At 45.4% G+C, this 19083-nt stretch overlaps 3 protein-coding genes across 10 annotated transcripts in view; 1 reads left to right on the forward strand and 2 right to left on the reverse strand.

The window, feature by feature from the left end:
* LOC106562500 (biogenesis of lysosome-related organelles complex 1 subunit 6) lies at nucleotides 1–3559 on the reverse strand. Its single transcript, XM_014127418.2, has 6 exons — nucleotides 3270–3559; nucleotides 2245–2345; nucleotides 1399–1579; nucleotides 976–1063; nucleotides 749–835; nucleotides 1–525 (listed from the first exon to the last, which is right to left on the reverse strand). The coding sequence occupies exons 2-6, from the start codon at nucleotides 2315–2317 to the stop codon at nucleotides 406–408; spliced, it is 549 nt and encodes a 182-aa protein (XP_013982893.1). The 5' UTR covers nucleotides 2318–2345; nucleotides 3270–3559; the 3' UTR covers nucleotides 1–405.
* znt4 (Zinc transporter 4) lies at nucleotides 2914–17003 on the forward strand. Of its 7 annotated transcripts, none has more exons than XM_014127413.2 (8): nucleotides 2914–3015; nucleotides 4080–4628; nucleotides 7933–8079; nucleotides 8764–8917; nucleotides 13096–13330; nucleotides 13989–14094; nucleotides 14894–15028; nucleotides 15541–17003. In XM_014127413.2, exons 2-8 carry the CDS (start codon nucleotides 4220–4222, stop codon nucleotides 15693–15695), a joined length of 1341 nt encoding a protein of 446 aa, XP_013982888.1. In that variant the 5' UTR covers nucleotides 2914–3015; nucleotides 4080–4219; the 3' UTR covers nucleotides 15696–17003. The 7 variants fall into 7 exon arrangements, 6 of the variants coding, with proteins under 6 accessions (XP_013982888.1, XP_013982887.1, NP_001133377.1 ...); XM_014127412.2 differs by having other exon boundaries at nucleotides 2964–3049; NM_001139905.1 differs by lacking the exon at nucleotides 2914–3015 and adding an exon at nucleotides 3091–3480 and having other exon boundaries at nucleotides 15541–15944.
* LOC106562499 (spermatogenesis-associated protein 5-like protein 1) overlaps nucleotides 16211–19083 on the reverse strand; it is a 16297-nt gene continuing 13424 nt past the window's right edge. For both annotated transcript variants that reach the window (XM_045689367.1, XM_014127417.2), the window contains exons 9-11: nucleotides 18436–18570; nucleotides 18084–18209; nucleotides 16211–17838 (exon numbers count right to left, since the gene is read on the reverse strand). In XM_045689367.1, the coding sequence (XP_045545323.1) occupies nucleotides 17701–17838; nucleotides 18084–18209; nucleotides 18436–18570 (399 nt within the window). In that variant the 3' untranslated portion in view covers nucleotides 16211–17700. The remainder of the gene's footprint in view (nucleotides 17839–18083; nucleotides 18210–18435; nucleotides 18571–19083) is intronic.

Raw genomic sequence — 19083 nt, forward strand, 5'->3', positions numbered from 1 at the left:
ATTGACTGCATCGGCTCTTCTCTTTTATTCACCTCGGAAATCTCTATTATTACAGCCATTTAGGATGAAGTGAGGAATAATCACTGCTGGCGTGTGCTGTTTCTGATCTAAACAGCCTGATTGGCCACAAAAACTAACAAGGAGTAGTAATCGTCTTGACACCTCTGAATATAAAACTGCCTCCAAACAGTACTTGTCCTAACACCTCTGAATACAAGAGACCAAATCATGTCTGACAACAACCATGGATGAACTGTGTCATCTTGAGGAATAGAGTTGGTCTACTGTTCAACAACCAGAGAGGGGATCAGGATCAGAGCACTCGACATGTGTGACGCATCCCTCGTCTTTGGCTGTATAGTATAGTTGGCAGTGACAGAGTTAGGACAGAGTTCATGGATGGTTCTATGTTCTCTTGGCAGGTTTGGCAATCAGCTGCCTCTCTCTCTCCAGCTCCCTGTCTCTCTGTTGTTCTTTCTCCATAGCCTCCTTCTGTCTCTGCTGCTGGAGCTTCAATGCTCTTTTCTGTAGACAGAGAGACAAATTGTTGAAAAAATATTTCCCCCAGTTTCCCATTCAATTCAATGTCAGTGATTTCACATTTAAGTTTACATTAAAAACAACAATTTCTTATCAACTGCTACCATAGAAAAGGAGAGAATGCATGGAGGAGGTAGAGGAGAAACTATGTGGTGAGCAATAGCTAAGCAACAATAGTCCATTCTGGGGGAAATAAACATTCACCCACCTTTAGTTTAGTTGTCTTCTCGTGCAGCATGATCATGTCTTTACGTACGTTCACCAGTTTACCGTGATAAAACTTGGCCTCTGTGAACTGAAACAAACTGGTTACAAACATCCATCAGTCCTACAGGGAACAGGAGGGGTGGACAATGAAAGTATTCTCTTCAGATGCTGTGTATGTTTGAAACAACAGGCAGACAGACAGCCAGCCAGCCAGACAGACAAATGTACCAGTGAGTTTAGATCCAGTAGGGAGTTGCACTCTCTGAATTTGGTGACTTCTTGGTCCAGTGTGTCCAGCAGGATGACTTGGTTTTGACTGGTCAAGAGGAAAGGAGAGGAACATAAGAGCCACAAACACAAGACAGTCACACACCACAACATCTGTAACATGGACAGAGAATACTAACTATCTTGTAAAGTAGAATCTAATTACAACATGATCTGTGAATTATCATTATCCTCCTAATAAACTGAAAGATGAAACTGGACTAGAGGAAACAACAAGTGCATCCCAAATGGCACCCTATTCCCTTCATATTGCACTACCCTATGGGCCCTGGTCAAAAGTAGTGCACCTTAGAGGAAATAGAGTTCCATTTGGGATGCAACCCAAGGGTTTGTTTTAATGTCTGATGTGATTTGAATACTAACTTGAGTTCCAACAGAGCCTGTTTGGAGCTGTAGAGGTCAGGCAGGTAGTGAGAGAGCAGGCCTTCTGTCAGTTTCTCTATGGCCTTTCTGTCCACTACAATGGGCTCTTCAATAGGGACTGATTTCTCTGCAGGCTGGGAGTCCTCTGTAGGCCGAGAGTCCTGGGGAGTCAGGCTGAAACCTGAGGGGCAATAACAAACACTTTGTCAATTCTAACCGGTCATATGTAGAAAGACCAGTCCCACTCCCTTCAGTCTGACCTCATGTCTGGGTAGGTCCATGGCCCTAGACATTTTGGGGCATTTTTGGGACAGGTCTCGGAGGTGGCAGGTAGCCTAGCGGTTAAGAGTGTTGGGCCAGTAACCAAAAGGTCTCTAGTTCGAATCAACGTGCCGACAAGGTGAAAACCCCTAATTGCTCCAGGGCCGCCGTTGATAATGGCAGACCCTGACCGTGATCCCACACTCAGAGTATCTCAGGGAGAGGGGATATACAAACAACACATTTCCAATTCAAATAAGACAAAATATACTGTAAGCACACACCAAATTATTTTATTATTATAATAAACATCTTTGGACCAAAAACTGGTGCAAAGCCTGCCAGTGGAAAAGCACTGAAAAGTGACTGATTCACACTCTAGGGTAGACATGAACCGTACTGTCCTGGCTCCAATATTTAATTTTCACAATGTCTTGTCCAGCATGGTTCCAGAAACTATTGTGAATATGTAACCAGGCCAGCCCAGTACAACTCAACTTGGTTCAGTTCGGTTCTGTAGTCCAAATCAGGCATAAGGGTCTGATTCAGAGTTGAGATAAGCATGTGCAACTCATAACTAGTTACCGTAGCTGCCAGTGTTCTGAGGAGGGTCACGCTGAGACGAGGAACCCTCATCTGCCCTCCCCTCTGTCTCCATGTTGGACGTCACTGTCTGATTCTACAGCCTAAAGAAAGCAAGCAAGCAGCAGCGGCAAAATTAGTGATGTTTGGCAGTGTGCCTGGTGTTTCCAGATTTCTATGAAATATGACCTATAATTACTTACAATATCAGTGAAATAGTTTTCCTTACAAAAAATGGTAATGAAGTATGTCAACAAAGCTTTTCTGTGTTGGAATGGTGTGGGCGTATACCGGTTATTACAAATATTAACGCAAGTGGACTGCTGATTGGCCAGCTCATCCTTCTGAGGAGTATTACATCACACTATATGACAAAATGGCAAGCATTTTTTTTTTTAAGTTTGAGGTGGGTTTTATTTTATGCAAATACAAGTATAGGATGAGTCAACAACATTATTTGGGTATGAGTTAACACAATATGAACTGTTAAAAGTTAACTTTTTTTTAAATGGTGCCCCACCACTGCTAAATTAATATAGGGGAAACACTGGAGATGTTAGCCACTTGGACCCTTGAACCTACTGAGGGGTTGCAAACCCACTTCCTCTTGGAGAAGTGTGCAGACTTTTATTCCAGCCCTGCTCCAAAACGCCTGATTCAGCTGATCAAAGGTGATTAGTAGAATCAGGTGTGTTACAGTAGGGCTGGTGCAAATGCCTGAAAAGCCAGTAGCTATTCAGGGGAGGATTGGCAAGCTCTGGCTGAATGTCCTTTGTAAGTGAATGCCTGAGTCAGACAACACAACCAGGTATCAATAAAATAGATCAACTAACTAGCTAGTTTGATATCAGCACGTCTAGGAGAGTGTTATGGTGCCTGGCTATGCTAGCTAGTTATGCCATTCTGAATAAATCTAGAAATGCTGTCCTCTCTACAGTTAGCTAAGGCAGCAAAACACATGCAAGTCATTCCAAATGGAGGCAATCATGTTATATTGTAAAATATACAGATGATTTTGAACACTTTACCTTTGAAATTAGCTCTCCATCAACAACGGCAACGTCTGGAAAACATCATGAGACAGGGCGTCACTCATGTGACTGTTTGGACTTCCTGTTTGAACGAATCTAGCTTGATTACTTGTTTCTCAAACTAACGGTGCGATGTTGATGTTAGAGAAATGGTTTTGAACAGAATCACAGTGAGGAAGTGGTCTCCCCTAGGAAAGGCTGACGATCGGTAATTTTAACGCTAATGTTGTAAGAGGAATGTGACGTTTTCAGCTCAGTTAAAAACTCGAGTCTCCGAGCTAGCTTGGCTAACCAATCAAGCCTCCCCTCTTCTGTCAATGGTGAATCGATTTGTTGGACGGATGAGTTGTTGCCAGACATTGTGTGTAGTCAACAAGATGTTGTTTTCAACGTTAATTTCTTTAATGACAACGAGGAATTTCCATGCAGACAACTAGCAAGCTGTTTTGATTCAGCCGAGTGTGGATGCATTGTTTGTGTGCTTTTCTGTTGGAGGTGCTGTTATCCCCCATTGAAGTTCCCTCGAATCATCAGAATTCTCTGAAATGGAATGGTTATCGTTTTCAGTGCATGAAATATTGAATATGTAGGCTTCCTTAAATCCATGTCCACCTCGGAGTATTCTGTTACAAGGGTAGACGATCGAAACATACTTACAAATGTCAACCTGGTGTGCAGTTAGCTATTACATTAAAAATAAATTATCTTTATTATACTGTGCCGTTTTAACAGACATTGGGTGTGTTCTAAGTAACGATAGGACGTTTAATTTCTTTCTGCTAATGATGAATTATTTCCATGTTTCAGGTGTGTCAACACAGATGTAACGTTACAGCCACAACCACTGATTCAGTACGTTCTAAGACGGCCGCATGGTGACATTGGAGAGAAGCACACCAAGCTCAGACCGGTGTAATTGAAAGTTAACAGCTCCTGACCTGTTAACGATGTCAGGTGGTGCGAGCTTCATGAGCAAGGTGCGGTCCGCCTTTAGGAAGGAGCCTGAGGACTGGGACCTGAGCGACACGGCACCCTTTGACCTCTCCGGGGACGAGCTCGCGGAGGATGAGGCGCCCAAGTTCAACAAACTCAAAGTGGTGGTTTCCGGTGAGATGGAGGACTACGCAGCAGGGGCACCGTCGAACGGCGTCGCGGTGAACACAGTGGTGGTGGGTGATGACGATTCGCTGCTCGACTCGTCCTCGGGGAGTTTGGGGAGCCCCGGTGTCAACATGGACCGGTCGCAGTGTGAGAGCTGCACGAGGAAGAGAGAGGGGGTTAAACGGAGGAGAGTGATGAAGAAGTTGGCGTGCGCCTCTGTGTTGTATTTCCTCTTCATGATTGGAGAACTGATAGGTGAGCAGACAAAACACTACACTAGTCTGTTACAGTGCTGACTACAGACTCTCATTATACACTTAGTACTGTGAGGTTAACCTCTCTGGGCCAGTGGGACGCTTGCGTCCCACCTACTCAACAGCCAGTGGAATCCCGTGGCGCGATATTCAAATACCTTAGAAATGCTATTACTTCAATTTCTCAAACATATGACTATTTTACACCATTTTAAAGACAAGACTCTCGTTAATCTAACCACACTGTCCGATTTCAAAAAGGCTTTACAACGAAAGCAAAACATTAGATTATGTCAGCAGAGTACCCAGCCAGAAATAATCAGACACCCATTTTTCAAGCTAGCATATAATGTCACATAAACCCAAACCACAGCTAAATGCAGCACTAACCTTTGATGATCTTCATCAGATGACACTCCTAGGACATTATGTTATATAATACATGCATGTTTTGTTCAATCAAGTTCATATTTATATCAAAAACCAGCTTTTTACATAAGCATGTGACTAGCATGTGACTAGCATTCCCACCGAACACTTCCGGTGAATTTACTAAATTACTCACGATAAACGTTCACAAAAAGCATAACAATTATTTTAAGAATTATAGATACAGAACTCCTTTATGCAATCGCGGTGTCCGATTTTAAAATAGCTTTTCGGTGAAAGCACATTTTGCAATATTCTGAGTAGATAGCCCGGCCATCACGGGCTAGCTATTTTGACACCCACCAAGTGTGGTACTCACCAAACTCAGATTTACTATTAGAAAAATTGGATTACCTTTGCTGTTCTTCGTCAGAATGCACTCCCAGGACTTCTACTTCAATAACAAATGTTGGTTTGGTTCCAAATAATCCATAGTTATATCCAAATAGCGGCGTTCGTGCGTTCAAGACACTATCCGAAGGGTAAAGAAGGGTGACTCGCCCGACGCGTTTCGTGACAAAAAATTTCAAAATATTCCATTACCGTACAACGAAGCATGTCAAACGCTGTTTAAAATCAATTTTTATGCGATTTTTCTCGTAAAAAAGCGATAATATTCCGACCGGGAAACCCTGTTTTCGTTCAAAGACGAAAAAATAAAAACATGGTGTCGGCTCGTGCACGCGCCCCAGTCTCATTGTTCTCAGATCGACCACTATCCAAATGCGCTACTGTTTTTCAGCCATGGCCTGCAAAGTCACCATTCAACGTTCTGGCGCCTTCTGAGAGCCTATGGGAGCGTTAGAAAATGTCACGTTATGCCAGAGATCCCCTGTTTTGGATAGAGATGATCAAGAAGGCCAGGAAATAGTCAGAGAGAGCGCTTCCTGTTTGGAATCTTCTCAGGTTTTGGCCTGCCAAATGAGTTCTGTTATACTCACAGACACCATTCAAACAGTTTTAGAAACTTTAGGGTGTTTTCTATCCAAATCAAACAATTATATGCATATTCTCGTTACTGGGCAGGAGTAGTAACCAGATTAAATCGGGTACGTTTTTTATCCGGCCGTGCAAATACTGCATGTCAAACGCAAATACAGCGTTTGACATGCTTCGTTGTACGGTAATGGAATATTTTGAAATTTTTTGTCACGAAACGCGTCGGGCGAGTCACCCTTCTTTACCCTTCGGATAGTGTCTTGAACGCACGAACGCCGCTATTTGGATATAACTATGGATTATTTGGAACCAAACCAACATTTGTTATTGAAGTAGAAGTCCTGGGAGTGCATTCTGACAGGTTTTAAAGCTGTGGCCTTCAAGTTCCAATCAAATCAACTTGGTATGATGTTTGGAGCATTGACTTCCAAGTTCCAAACTGAAGTAGCCTGAGTGGACCTACTCACTAGCGCTGGGCCTGGAGAGGTACTGCGGTTGCACTGCAAGCCCAGCGCTAGAGCACACCTGATTCCACTAACTAACTAATCATCAACACCTTTTATTAGGTGAATGAAGAGTGTTAGTGAAGGGCAGAAACTGTCTGCACAGTGTAGGCCCTGTAGTTCTCCAGGACCAGGGCTGGGGACAGCTGTAGACTGTACTCAGTTAGTTTCTTTTCAGATCCTACATCTCCCACATCAACATTGTGATTGGATCTGTAATCTTAGTCGGTCATACCCGTCCCTCCTCATACCTGGCCCCAGGTGAAGAGTGGAGGAATGTTCAACACAGTGGTATTAGTGTACCTGTACAATCACCTGCTGCCATAACAATACACACATACACCTAAGATGACAAATGTATGTGTGTTTGATTATGTTCTGAGAAAGACCATTCAAAACTGGTCTAACAGCTGCCTGTAGGTGGAAATGTAGCTAACAGCTGCCTGTAGGTGGAGATGTAGCTAACAGCTGCCTGTAGGTGGAGATGTAGCTAACAGCTGCCTGTAGGTGGAGATGTAGCTAACAGCTGCCTGTAGGTGGAGATGTAGCTAACAGCTGCCTGTAGGTGGAGATGTAGCTAACAGCTGCCTGTAGGTGGAGATGTAGCTAACAGCTGCCTGTAGGTGGAGATGTAGCTAACAGCTGCCTGTAGGTGGAGATGTAGCTAACAGCTGCCTGTAGGTGGAGATGTAGCTAACAGCTGCCTGTAGGTGGAGATGTAGCTAACAGCTGCCTGTAGGTGGAGATGTAGCTAACAGCTGCCTGTAGGTGGAGATGTAGCTAACAGCTGCCTGTAGGTGGAGATGTAGCTAACAGCTGCCTGTAGGTGGAGATGTAGCTAACAGCTGCCTGTAGGTGGAGATGTAGCTAACAGCTGCCTGTAGGTGGAGATGTAGCTAACAGCTGCCTGTAGGTGGAGATGTAGCTAACAGCTGCCTGTAGGTGGAGATGTAGCTAACAGCTGCCTGTAGGTGGAGATGTAGCTAACAGCTGCCTGTAGGTGGAGATGTAGCTAACAGCTGCCTGTAGGTGGAGATGTAGCTAACAGCTGCCTGTAGGTGGAGATGTAGCTAACAGCTGCCTGTAGGTGGAGATGTAGCTAACAGCTGCCTGTAGGTGGAGATGTAGCTAACAGCTGCCTGTAGGTGGAGATGTAGCTAACAGCTGCCTGTAGGTGGAGATGTATTAGTAGGTTATAATGTAGGTCATGGATAGGCAACTTTGATGGGGTGGGGCCACAAAATCTGAACTCATCATGAGGGGCAGCAGTGGCTCTCAGGTCTGCGTACCCAGTTCCATCCATACCCACATGTGCAGTCATAGCCGGCCCTAGCCTTCTGTGGGCCCTAAGTGAAATGTTGTTGCCAGTAATGTATTATGTGTTTATTGTCTCTGTAATGTATTATGATGTGTTTATTGTCTCTGTGTCTCTAGGTGGTTATGTAGCTAACAGTCTGGCCATAATGACTGATGCTCTCCACATGTTAACTGACCTGATTGGGATAGTGGTGTCTCTGCTGGCACTGTGGCTGTCTGCTAAACCACCCACCAACAGATTCACCTTCGGACTGCATCGCCTAGGTACGTTACTGTTACCCCTCTCCTCTTGTTCCATAAAGAGAACCATATTTGGTCCATCTCATCTCTGTGTCTCTACCCCCATAGAGGTGGTCTCAGCCGGTATCATCTCATCTCTGTGTCTCTACCCCCCATAGAGGTGGTCTCAGCCGGTATCATCTCATCTCTGTGTCTCTACCCCCATAGAGGTGGTCTCAGCCGGTATCATCTCATCTCTGTGTCTCTACCCCCCATAGAGGTGGTCTCAGCCGGTATCAGTGTGTTACTCATCTCTGTGTCTCTACCCCCCATAGAGGTGGTCTCAGCCGGTATCAGTGTGTTACTCATCTCTGTGTCTCTACCCCCCATAGAGGTGGTCTCAGCCGGTATCAGTGTGTTACTCATCTCTGTGTCTCTACCCCCATAGAGGTGGTCTCAGCCGGTATCAGTGTGTTACTCATCTCTGTGTCTCTACCCCCCATAGAGGTGGTCTCAGCCGGTATCAGTGTGTTACTCATCTCTGTGTCTCTACCCCCCATAGAGGTGGTCTCAGCCGGTATCAGTGTGTTACTCATCTCTGTCTCTACCCCCCATAGAGGTGGTCTCAGCCGGTATCAGTGTGTTACTCATCTGTGTCTCTACCCCCCATAGAGGTGGTCTCAGCCGGTATCAGTGAGTTACTCATCTCTGTGTCTCTACCCCCCATAGAGGTGGTCTCAGCCGGTATCAGTGTGTTACTCATCTACATCCTAACGGGGGTGTTGTTGAACGAGGCGGTGCAGAGAACTGTCAGTCAGGACTTTGAAATCAACGGAGATGCCATGCTCATCACTGCAGCTGTGGGGGTCGCTGTCAACCTAGTGTGAGTAGCTGAGTACACACCTGCATGCACACACACACACACACACACACACACACACACAGACAGAAGTCATTATGCACCAGAACACTCACCAGCCCTGACCTGACAGTGGGGAGGAGGGAGGGATTCCTGATTCCAGTTAGAGTGAATGAATGATGAAGCTTCCTTGTCTCCAGCCAAGGACAGCAGTGTGTCTGGCTGTAAAAGACCCACAGTCAGTGTATGATGACATGTCATAAACTACTGCAGTACAAAGGTCTTTTCGTCTCCACTCCACACTACTGGAGCTAAATTACTTTTCAATTGTGTGACTCACTTTGTTAGGGGGTGGCGTGTGTAGGGTGTTGATGATGAGCGTGGCGTGTGTAGAGTGTTGATAATGAGCGTGGCGTGTGTAGGGTGTTGATGATGAGCGTGGCGTGTGTAGGGTGTTGATGATGAGCGTGGCGTGTGTAGGGTGTTGATGATGAGCGTGGCGTGTGTAGGGTGTTGATGATGAGCGTGGCGTGTGTAGGGTGTTGATGATGAGCGTGGCGTGTGTAGGGTGTTGATGATGAGCGTGGCGTGTGTAGGGTGTTGATGATGAGCGTGGCGTGTGTAGGGTGTTGATGATGAGCGTGGCGTGTGTAGGGTGTTGATGATGAGCGTGGCGTGTGTAGGGTGTTGATGATGAGCGTGGCGCGTGTAGGGTGTTGATGATGAGCGTGGCGCGTGTAGGGTGTTGATGATGAGCGTGGCGCGTGTAGGGTGTTGATGATGAGCGTGGCGCGTGTAGGGTGTTGATGATGAGCGTGGCCAAAAGTTTTGAGAATGACAGTTTGTATGATGACAATTTGCATATACTCCAGAATGTTATGAAGAGTGATCAGATGAATTGCAATTAATTGCAAAGTTCCTCTTTGCCATGCAAATGACCTAAATCCCCCAAAAAACATTTCCACTGCATTTCAGCCCTGCCACAAAAGGACCAGCTGACATATCAGTGATTCTCTCATTAACACAGGTGTGAGTGTTGACGAGGACAAGGCTGGAGATCACTCTGTCATGCTGATTGAGTTCGAATAACAGACTGGAAGCATCAAAAGGAGGGTGGTGCTTGGAATCATTGTTCTTCCTCTGTCAACCATGGTTACCTGCAAGGAAACACGTGCCGTCATCATTGCTTTGCACAAAAAGGGCTTCGCAGGCAAGGATATTGCTGCCAGTAAGATTGCACCTAAATCAACCATTTATCGGATCATCAAGAACTTCAAGGAGAGCGGTTCAATTGTTTTGAGGAAGGCTTCAAAGCGCCCAAGAAAGTCCGGCAAGCGCCAGGACCGTCTCCTAAAGTTGATTCAGCTGCGGGATCGGGGCACCACCAGTACCGAGCTTGCTCAGGAATGGCAGCAGGCAGGTGTGAGTGCATCTGCACACACAGTGAGGCGAAGACTTCTGGAGGATGGCCTGGTGTCAAGAAGGGCAGCAAAGAAGCCACTTCTCTCCAGGAAAAACATCAGGGACAGACTGATATTCTGCAAAAGGTACAGGGATTGGACTGCTGAGGACTGGGGTAAAGCCATTTTCTCTGATGAATCCCCTTTGATTGTTTGGGCAATCTGGAAAAAAAGCTTGTCTGGAGAAGAGAAGGTGAGCGCTACCATCAGTCCTGTGTCATGCCAACAGTAAAGCATCCTGAGACCATTCATGTGTGGGGTTGCTTCTCAGCCAAGGGAGTGGGCTCACTCACAATTTTCCAGCATGATGGAGCACCTTGCCATAAGGCAAAAGTGATAACTAAGTGGCTCGGGGAACAAAACATCAATATTTTGGGTCCATGGCCAGGAAACTCCCCAGACCTTAATACCATTGAGAACTTGTGGTCAATCCTCAAGAGGCTTGACACCGTGGACCATGCTGTTGTGGAATTACTGGTCTTGCTCTAGATTGTGTACGATTTGATAGGTCATTTATAAACCAATGTGTAATGGCGGATGGTTGTAAATCCGTAGAGTTGTGCTCAGGTGTTTCACAAGGTTCTATTTTTCGGCCCACTGTTCATTTTGTATATCAACAACATTGGGGATCATATTGAAACAGCATGTAGCATCAATCAACAGAATCTGTATGATTTAAAGCTGGTTCTGAATCCGGGTAAAACAAAATGCATGGTATTTTCAAATGCCAGGCATGTTACCAACCATGTCATTGCTACATTGGCTGGACATACTATAGAGCAAGTCAAAGTGTACAAATATCAGGGCGTGTGGGATGATGTCCAGCTGAGCTTCACTGTTCATGTAGAGAACTTGATAAGGAAGCTCAAGCTGAGTAGGTTTTTATTACCGGAATAAGGCTTGTTTTTCTCTGGAGACCAGGAAGGAGCTGGTACGATGTACATTACTGTCGGTTTTAGATTTGAGTGATGTTCTATATATGCAGGCCTCAACCACTACCCTGAGAGCACTTGATTCAGTGTATCATGTGGTCCTCAGGTTCATTACCAATCAAAAACGTCTAGCACATCATTGTGATCTCTACAGCGCTGTTGGCTGGTCGTCATTGACCTTGCGTAGGCTTAAACACTGGTATACACTGATTTATAAGGCCATACTGGGTAAAATGCCACTGTTCTTTTTTTTTAATCATGTCGGTAAATAAATATCAATTACGGTCCCATTGGCTTCTAACAGTACCAAGAATTAGAACAGGTCATGGTAGAAATAGTTTTAGTTACTCAGCTCCGTGGTCCTGGAATTCTCTCCTGAACATTTAAACATTTGATGATCTAGTCATGTAGCTGGAGTTTTAACTCCTGGTCCATGTAAATATCAGTAATTTTCTTTAGGACAGCTTTTTTTTAATTTGTATTATAATTTTTTTAACGTAATATGTAATTGTCTAGTTTTGTTTAATGTTGTGTTAGTGCATGTAGGTTGTCTGAAACGTTGTTCTCCCTGCTGCTATTGGACCAGGTCTCTAGGAAAAGAGATGTTATCTCAATGAGGAAAACCTGTATAAATAAAGTAAAAAAAACACACAAAAAAGTGGCGCGTGGCAGGTGAGCGTGGCAGGTGAGCGTGGGGCGTGCAGGTGAGCGTGGCGCATGCAGGTGAGCGTGGCGTGTTGTGACGGCCCTGAATTTCGTGGCCTTTCTCCGCTGGAGATCTGTTAGCGGATTGGATTGTCTGACTGACCAACTGACTACAAACTGTTTGTATACGGTATTTCATTAGTTTTGGTGTGATGTATACCGTGATTTATGTAGTTGAGGACTTATTAAGATTTGATACGCTTTATGGTTGTGGTAAAATAGTTATTTTGAGTGTATGATTGGTACTGGGTTTACGCTACACTGGGATGAACGGACAAACATTGCGTGACTAAGGTCACTTGAGTTCCCTGAACTTCTTTACCGGCCTGGGCTCTTTTAGGTCCGAGGTACAGGACTTTTCTGGAGGAACCAGAACTCATTATTTGTTATATTATTATGTTTGTGTGATCATTTAGGTTGGTAATACAACCCACGCAAAAGAATACCTTTGTTTTGAAGTTATTTCCAATGTTTTAAGAGTTTATGGAAAGTGTATTTCCATCCTGACTTTTACATGAGTCCTTTGTATTGGTGTAGACTTGACGGACCAGATGGGACTCATTTCCTCCCAAACTAAAAGGAGAAACCAATATTTTCTCTGGTAGGCACAACCTACCTGGCACCCCTATAAATGATAACCTCAAGTCAAAACCGTTAGTGTGTTGACGAGCGGGGGGGCGTGTGTAGTGTGTTGACGAGCGGGGGCGTGTGTAGTGTGTTGACGAGCGGGGGGCGTGTGTAGTGTGTTGACGAGCGGGGGCGTGTGTAGTGTGTTGACGAGCGGGGGGCGTGTGTAGTGTGTTGACGAGCGGGGGCGTGTGTAGTGTGTTGACGAGCGGGGGCGTGTGTAGTGTGTTGACGAGCGGGGGCGTGTGTAGTGTGTTGACGAGCGGGGGGCGTGTGTAGTGTTGACGAGCGGGGGGGCGTGTGTAGTGTGTTGACGGGGGGGCGTGTGTAGTGTGTTGACGAGCGGGGGGGGGCGTGTTGATAGTGTAGCCTCAAATCATGTATAGTAATGATTAAACATAGTAGTACATAATTAAACGGCCACCAGAAGTTAAAGCAAACTGACAAATCTCTCTCCTCTCTCTCTTTATTTCTATAGTATGGGTTTCCTCCTGAACCAGACCGGTAACGGTCACCTCCACACCCACGGGGGTCATGGTCACTCACACGGGGTTCCCCCTCCACCCTCAAACGGCCATGGCCACAGCCACGGTGGCCCCCCAGCCCAGGGGCCCCAGGGAAGCCTGGCGGTCAGGGCAGCCTTCATCCATGCACTGGGAGACCTGGTCCAGAGTATAGGGGTCCTCATAGCTGCCTACATCGTTCGCTTCAAGGTAGGCTGGAACGTCTGACCTGGGAGCAGGAAGAGGGGTTAAAGATCCATTTATTTTGGAACTGTTTAATGTTGAAGGGATGAATGGGATGGTTTAAGGGCTTTCTTGGTCGGGCCAGGGTTGTGTTCATTAGTCCATGCAACAGAAAAAGTTTTTGCAATGGCAAACGCAAATTACCGTTTCTTATTGCAGGGTTTCCCAAACTCTGTCCTGGGGTCCCCCTCGGGAGCACGTTTTGGTTTTGTACCTATGGTCCTGGGGCCCCCCCTGGCAGCACGTTTTGGTTTTGTACCTACGGTCCTGGGGCCCCCCCTGGCAGCACGTTTTGGTTTTGTACCTATGGTCCTGGGGTCCCCCCTGGCAGCACGTTTTGGTTTTGTACCTACGGTCCTGGGGCCCCCCCTGGCAGCACGTTTTGGTTTTGCCCTAGCACTACACAACTGATTCAAATCATCAATGCTTGATGAGGAGTCAATTATTTGAATCAGCTGTGTAGTGCTATGGCAAAATCCAAAACCTGTACCCAGGGGGAGCTCCAGGACCGAGTTTGGGAAACCCTGCCTTATTAAGTCCACATAGAAAGGAACTATTTGTCTGTTTCCTTCAGTTTGTGCCTAACGACCAAGCTGTTACATTGACCTGACCTTTGCCCCCCTAGCCAGAGTACAAGCTGGCGGACCCCATCTGTACCTACATCTTCTCTATCCTGGTGCTGTTCACAACGATACGCATCATACGAGACACAGGAGTCATCGTCCTCGAGGGTGAGACAACGGCTACATGTATTACAGTTCATATTAGCCCGTGTTTCCCAACTCCAGTCCTCCAGTACCCCCAACAGTACACGTTGTTGTAGCCCGGACAAACTCACCTGATTCAATTCATTGAGGAGATGATGATGATGATGATGATTAGTTGAATCAGGTGTTTGTCTGGTGCTACAACAAAACTGTGTGCTGTTGGGGGGACTGGAGTTGGGAACCAGTGTATTAGCCTATGTGTACTGTATGTGATTTAGATCAGTGGTTCGTTCTCGGTCTTGGGGGCATAAAGGGGTGCACATTTTAGTTTTCGCCCTAGCACTCACACTTGATTCAACTCATCAAGCCTTTGATTTGCTAGGGCAAAAGCAAAAACGTGCACCCCTTTGGGTCCCCAGGACCAGTAATAGGAACTGCTGATCTAGATCATACCATAATGTCCTGGAGAGACGGAGGTAACTACATCATCATATTTCTGCTCATTGTTAACCAGACGGATCTACTGTCATCAGAACAAATGCTTATTCTATTCACTTCCTGTCTGACACTGCCATGAACTCTAACCATGATTATATAGAGCTGCTTTAATATACTTAGTCCTGCACTAAAACACACTTTCAATTGCCTAATCTGGAGCTGTAAAAATGGCCCATAGTGTTGAAATAATAGTAGATTGTTCTCACGCTATGAAAGGCACAAGTCTTTTGTAAACAACTTAGTGAACATGGCAACAAGACTCGCTAGAGAGAAACAATGTTAACGTTCTGAGTTTCATGAAACTGAAAGTGTGTGTTGCTGTTAGGGGCGCCCAGGCATGTGGACGTTCAGCGAATCAGAGAAGACCTTCTGAAGTTGGAGGACGTCCAATCAGTTGACGAGCTCAACGTGTGGGCATTAACTGGTGACAAGACCTCGGCCCTCGCACACCTGCGGCTCTGTGAGTGACCTTTGACTTCCTCTCCTTTGTTAGTTGTACACATGGCATGTGGAGTGTATTCTGTTGATGGGTTTAGGAACTCTACACTCTGCTTGTATCTCAAATAGTCTTCCTGTGATTTTTATTTAACTAGGCAAGTCAGTTAAGAATAAATTCTTATTTACAATGATGCTGTGCCAATTGTGCGCCGCCCAATGGGACTCCCAATCACGGCCGGTTGTGATTCAGCCTAGAATCGAACCAGGGTCTGTAGTGATGCCTCTAGCCCTGAGATGCTGTATCTTAGACTGCTGCGCCACTCGGGAGCCCTGGGGGACTAAAGGGGTGCACATCCTATGTCCTCGACCCTTCTCAACTGTATTGGAGAAGTTCCAAGGTCCTTCACCCTCGGACCTACTTTTCCAATGGATTTTAACAAGGAGGCGTCTAGAGAGGATGTGAGGAGTCGATGAAAGATAAATGATAAATGAAGAGCCAGTGTCCTAACCTATTTCTGTGCATTGTGCTTCTAGCGCCCTCTAGTGCCAGTGCGTGGGAGGACGTGCAGGCCAAGGCCAGACACCTGTTGATCCACACCTACGGCCTGACCAGGTGCACGGTGCAGGTCCAGACACACAGAAACAGGGCTACACGCACCTGTACACACTGCCGAGAGTCCACCACATAGCCTGAATTAAAAATGCACAGTCTGAGGACCGTAAACCAGACTGGTGCCAAAGCGTACTGATCTGGTCTATGCAATCGCCAGGATATTTGGACAATCAGATGCACATTTTATTTTTAAAGGACAGCTGATTCCTCCTGGGCTGTTGACCTGCTTGCAAAGCTTTCTGAAGAGGGGTTGAGCGAATCTTAACTTTTCAACAAAAACAAAAGATCTATAATCACCATTAAAGCCTGTAAATGTTTAACATTATTCCTTTTTTTTGCTACTTCTGTAATTGAACTGTAATTGTAATTGAATCCATACATCTGATCGTATTATTAATCTGATGATCGTGTCCATGTTTCCTTTGCTAATATTTGAAAATGGCTTCTCCTTTACTGACCGTGTTGAACCAGTAGACAGAAAGGATGTTTTTATGTTAAAAGGGTTCTGAATTTAGAGTACTGACCACACGCACTTTGTTTTCTTTAACAGTTAACTTATTCTAGCTGAAATCAGGAAACTGACAATGAAAGTGACTTTGAATCATGTTTAATACTGTAGTAGGGTAATACATGACTACTGCTTCTAGTTAATATCAGCCAGTTTTATTTGCTAATCAGATTGTCAACATTTCAGAAATGCAGTATTGTTCCATAAGCATGGAGTGATGTGAGATGCCAATATTTATCATATGCATTATTGTGTGCGTATATAAATATATTTGGCATTGTCTTCAGGTCTGGGTTCCTTAAACCACTGTCAGTCTTCCTGTCCAAGCTTAACATGTTGGTTGGAACAGACTAAAATGACATTTTTCTTTAACTGCAAATCAGTTCAGTATATGCATTACCTGCCTTGTGCTGCTCTTGTTTTGATTTATTTTAAAAGGTATTTTGTTTATCATGTTGTCAGGGTTGGCTCTCTACAGCAGCACTCAGTGTTTCAGTGATTTGCACATTCATTCCTTCAACCTGAACACTTCTTAAGGCTCTGCTCCAATATCCACACTTGTGTACTACTACGTAGAATGAAGTATGGATACGTCCCAAATGGCATACTTTAAGTGGTAAACTAATATGGGCATTAGAACCGAGACTTCTATTCCCTTAACATCAGGATGCAGTATTGCCTGGTTGTTGATCAAATGATCAGCTGTTTGTTTAAATGATTCATGGTTATCAATCTTTGAGTTAATTTATCACTAGACTGAGACCTGTCTGAGTCTGTCACTCTCACTTCCCTTTAATCAACTGGCAGATTCATTGACTGGAAACATGTGAATGAAGAACCTGTTACATTTAGAAATAAATTTATTTTGAACACTGACCTAAAGAGTTGTGGTTTGTTCTGCTTCTAAAGGGGACTAGAGCAGAGGTATTCAACCCAGGATGCTGCTGGGAAGCTTCCTTGACTTAGCCATGTGTTGGCTAAGTCCAACTTTTTAAATCGGCTGTTCGCCAAAATACTTTTACCTTTTCTAGCTAAAATAGACTTAAAGTTTACACTAGTATATTCCATTAACTGTGGGGCGGTCAAAACATTTCATGACTTTGCCAGGCCATTATCCTTTACCCAATAAGACAGAATTTGAGTGAAAATCAGGGAGTGGGTCCCTGGGGCACCGGTTTTCCCGGGTTGGGGGTTCCTGACCTTGACTCGCTGGGCCAGACCATGAACTAGCCGTTTCTGACCTCAGGTCCTCTAGTTACACCAACAGTAAATATTTTTGTGGTCCTGGACAAGCACACCTGATTCTAATCATCAAGCCCTTAAAGTTTAACCAGGTGTTTTTGTACGGGCTACAACAAGTGTGTGCTGTTGGAGGACTGGATATCCTGTTTGTGCTGATGTATTAATCAGTAGGAGGGTGTCATAACAGAAGGAACAATCATCTTAATGTAATTAGGCCTACATACCGTCAACTCACCACCATAACAGCCAACAGACCCACAAAAAAGAAAACTAAATGTAATTTTTATTTTCCAAGTCTGCCGCGTCATCTGATGGGGTGGGGTCTATAGTTTCATCTGAAGAGGTTTTTGTATGTCTGTAGTTGCTGGGTCGAGAGAGAGGGAGTCATCCTCTGTAAAGACTGGAGGAAGTATCGGTGTTTGATACTAGAAGCTTCCATACTTTCATCCTGGAGGGTCAACAGAGCCGCCTGCAGACAACATTACAGTTAAACCCCCGCAGCTCTCATTCTATGGTATAAACAAACCCGTTGCTGAATCTCTTCTCTCCTATGGTTAAAACATGCAATTTTCTAAAAGTGACTGGTGAAGAAAGCATTGTGTCTATATTTTAGGGACAGGTGTATTGGTGTACTCTGTACCTCATTGTGAAGGATTAAAGGGACAGGTACAGTATGTTGTATTTACAGGGGAGGTGTGTTTTGGTACTCTGTACCTCTCTGCACAGGTTCTCCAGGTCTGCTCCAGAGTAGAGGTCAGTGTGTCTAGCCAGCTCCTCCAGACACACATCATCATCCAGAGGCATCTTCTCTGTACACACCTGCAGGATGGACACACGCGCCTGGAGGGGGAGAGGAGAGAGAGGAGGGTGTGAGATCAGAGGGATGATCAGTTCAGGTGGTAATAGTTACCTGTAGGTCAGGTGGTAATAGTTACCTGTAGGTCAGGTGGTAATAGTTACCTGTAGGTCAGGTGGTAATAGTTACCTGTAGGTCAGGTGGTAATAGTTACCTGTAGGTCAGGTGGTAATAGTTACCTGTAGGTCAGGTGGGGGTGGTAATAGTTACCTGTAGGTCAGGTGGGGGTACGTAGATGATCTGGTCCAGTCTTCCAGGCCTTAGGAGGGCACTGTCCAGAGAGTCTGGTCTGTTAGTGGCCGCTACGATCATCACTTCCTTGTTACACACCTCCTGGTACTCCAACTGACAGGGAGGGCAGACAGACAGGACATCATGTTAACAACGACAGAAGCGATTGTCAGGGCGTTTGAGGCGATCAGTTTGAGCAATGTGAAGCTCAGAATCGCTACTCTAAGTGATTTGTAATTCAGTGATTCTGAGCAGAATCGATATAAAAAGTGTATGTTTTTTGTGTGATTATATGGTGTTTCTTTTCTTTCTCCCCAATTTCGTGGTATCCAATTGGTAGTAGTTAGTCTTGTCTCATCGCTGCAACTCCCGTACGGACTCGGGAGAGGCGAAGGTCGAGAGCCATGCGTCCTTCGAAACACAACCCAACCTAGCGGCACTGCTTGTTGACACAACGCACATCCAACCCGGAAGCCAGCCGCACCAATGTGTCAGAGGAAACACCGTACACCTGGAGACCTGGTCAGCGTGCACTGCGCCCGGCCCGCCACAGGAGTCGCTAGTGAGCGATTAGACAAGGATATCCCTGCCGGCCAAACACTCCCTAACCCGGACGACGCTGGGCCA

The sequence above is a fragment of the Salmo salar genome, chromosome ssa11, assembly GCF_905237065.1.
Source record: "Salmo salar chromosome ssa11, Ssal_v3.1, whole genome shotgun sequence".
Lineage (NCBI taxonomy): Eukaryota > Metazoa > Chordata > Actinopteri > Salmoniformes > Salmonidae > Salmo > Salmo salar.

Coding starts and splice junctions, on each gene's coding strand:
- LOC106562500 (XM_014127418.2), bottom strand. CDS start 2,317: ATGGAGACAGAGGGGAGGGCAGATGAGGGTTCCTCGTCTCAGCGTGAC. Junction 1,580..2,244: donor TCAGAACACTGGCAGCTACG/GTAACTAGTTAT, acceptor ATTGCCCCTCAG/GTTTCAGCCTGACTCCCCAG. Junction 836..975: donor TACTGGATCTAAACTCACTG/GTACATTTGTCT, acceptor AGTTTGTTTCAG/TTCACAGAGGCCAAGTTTTA.
- znt4 (XM_014127413.2), top strand. CDS start 4,220: ATGTCAGGTGGTGCGAGCTTCATGAGCAAGGTGCGGTCCGCCTTTAGG. Junction 8,080..8,763: donor CTTCGGACTGCATCGCCTAG/GTACGTTACTGT, acceptor TACCCCCCATAG/AGGTGGTCTCAGCCGGTATC. Junction 13,331..13,988: donor CCTACATCGTTCGCTTCAAG/GTAGGCTGGAAC, acceptor TTGCCCCCCTAG/CCAGAGTACAAGCTGGCGGA.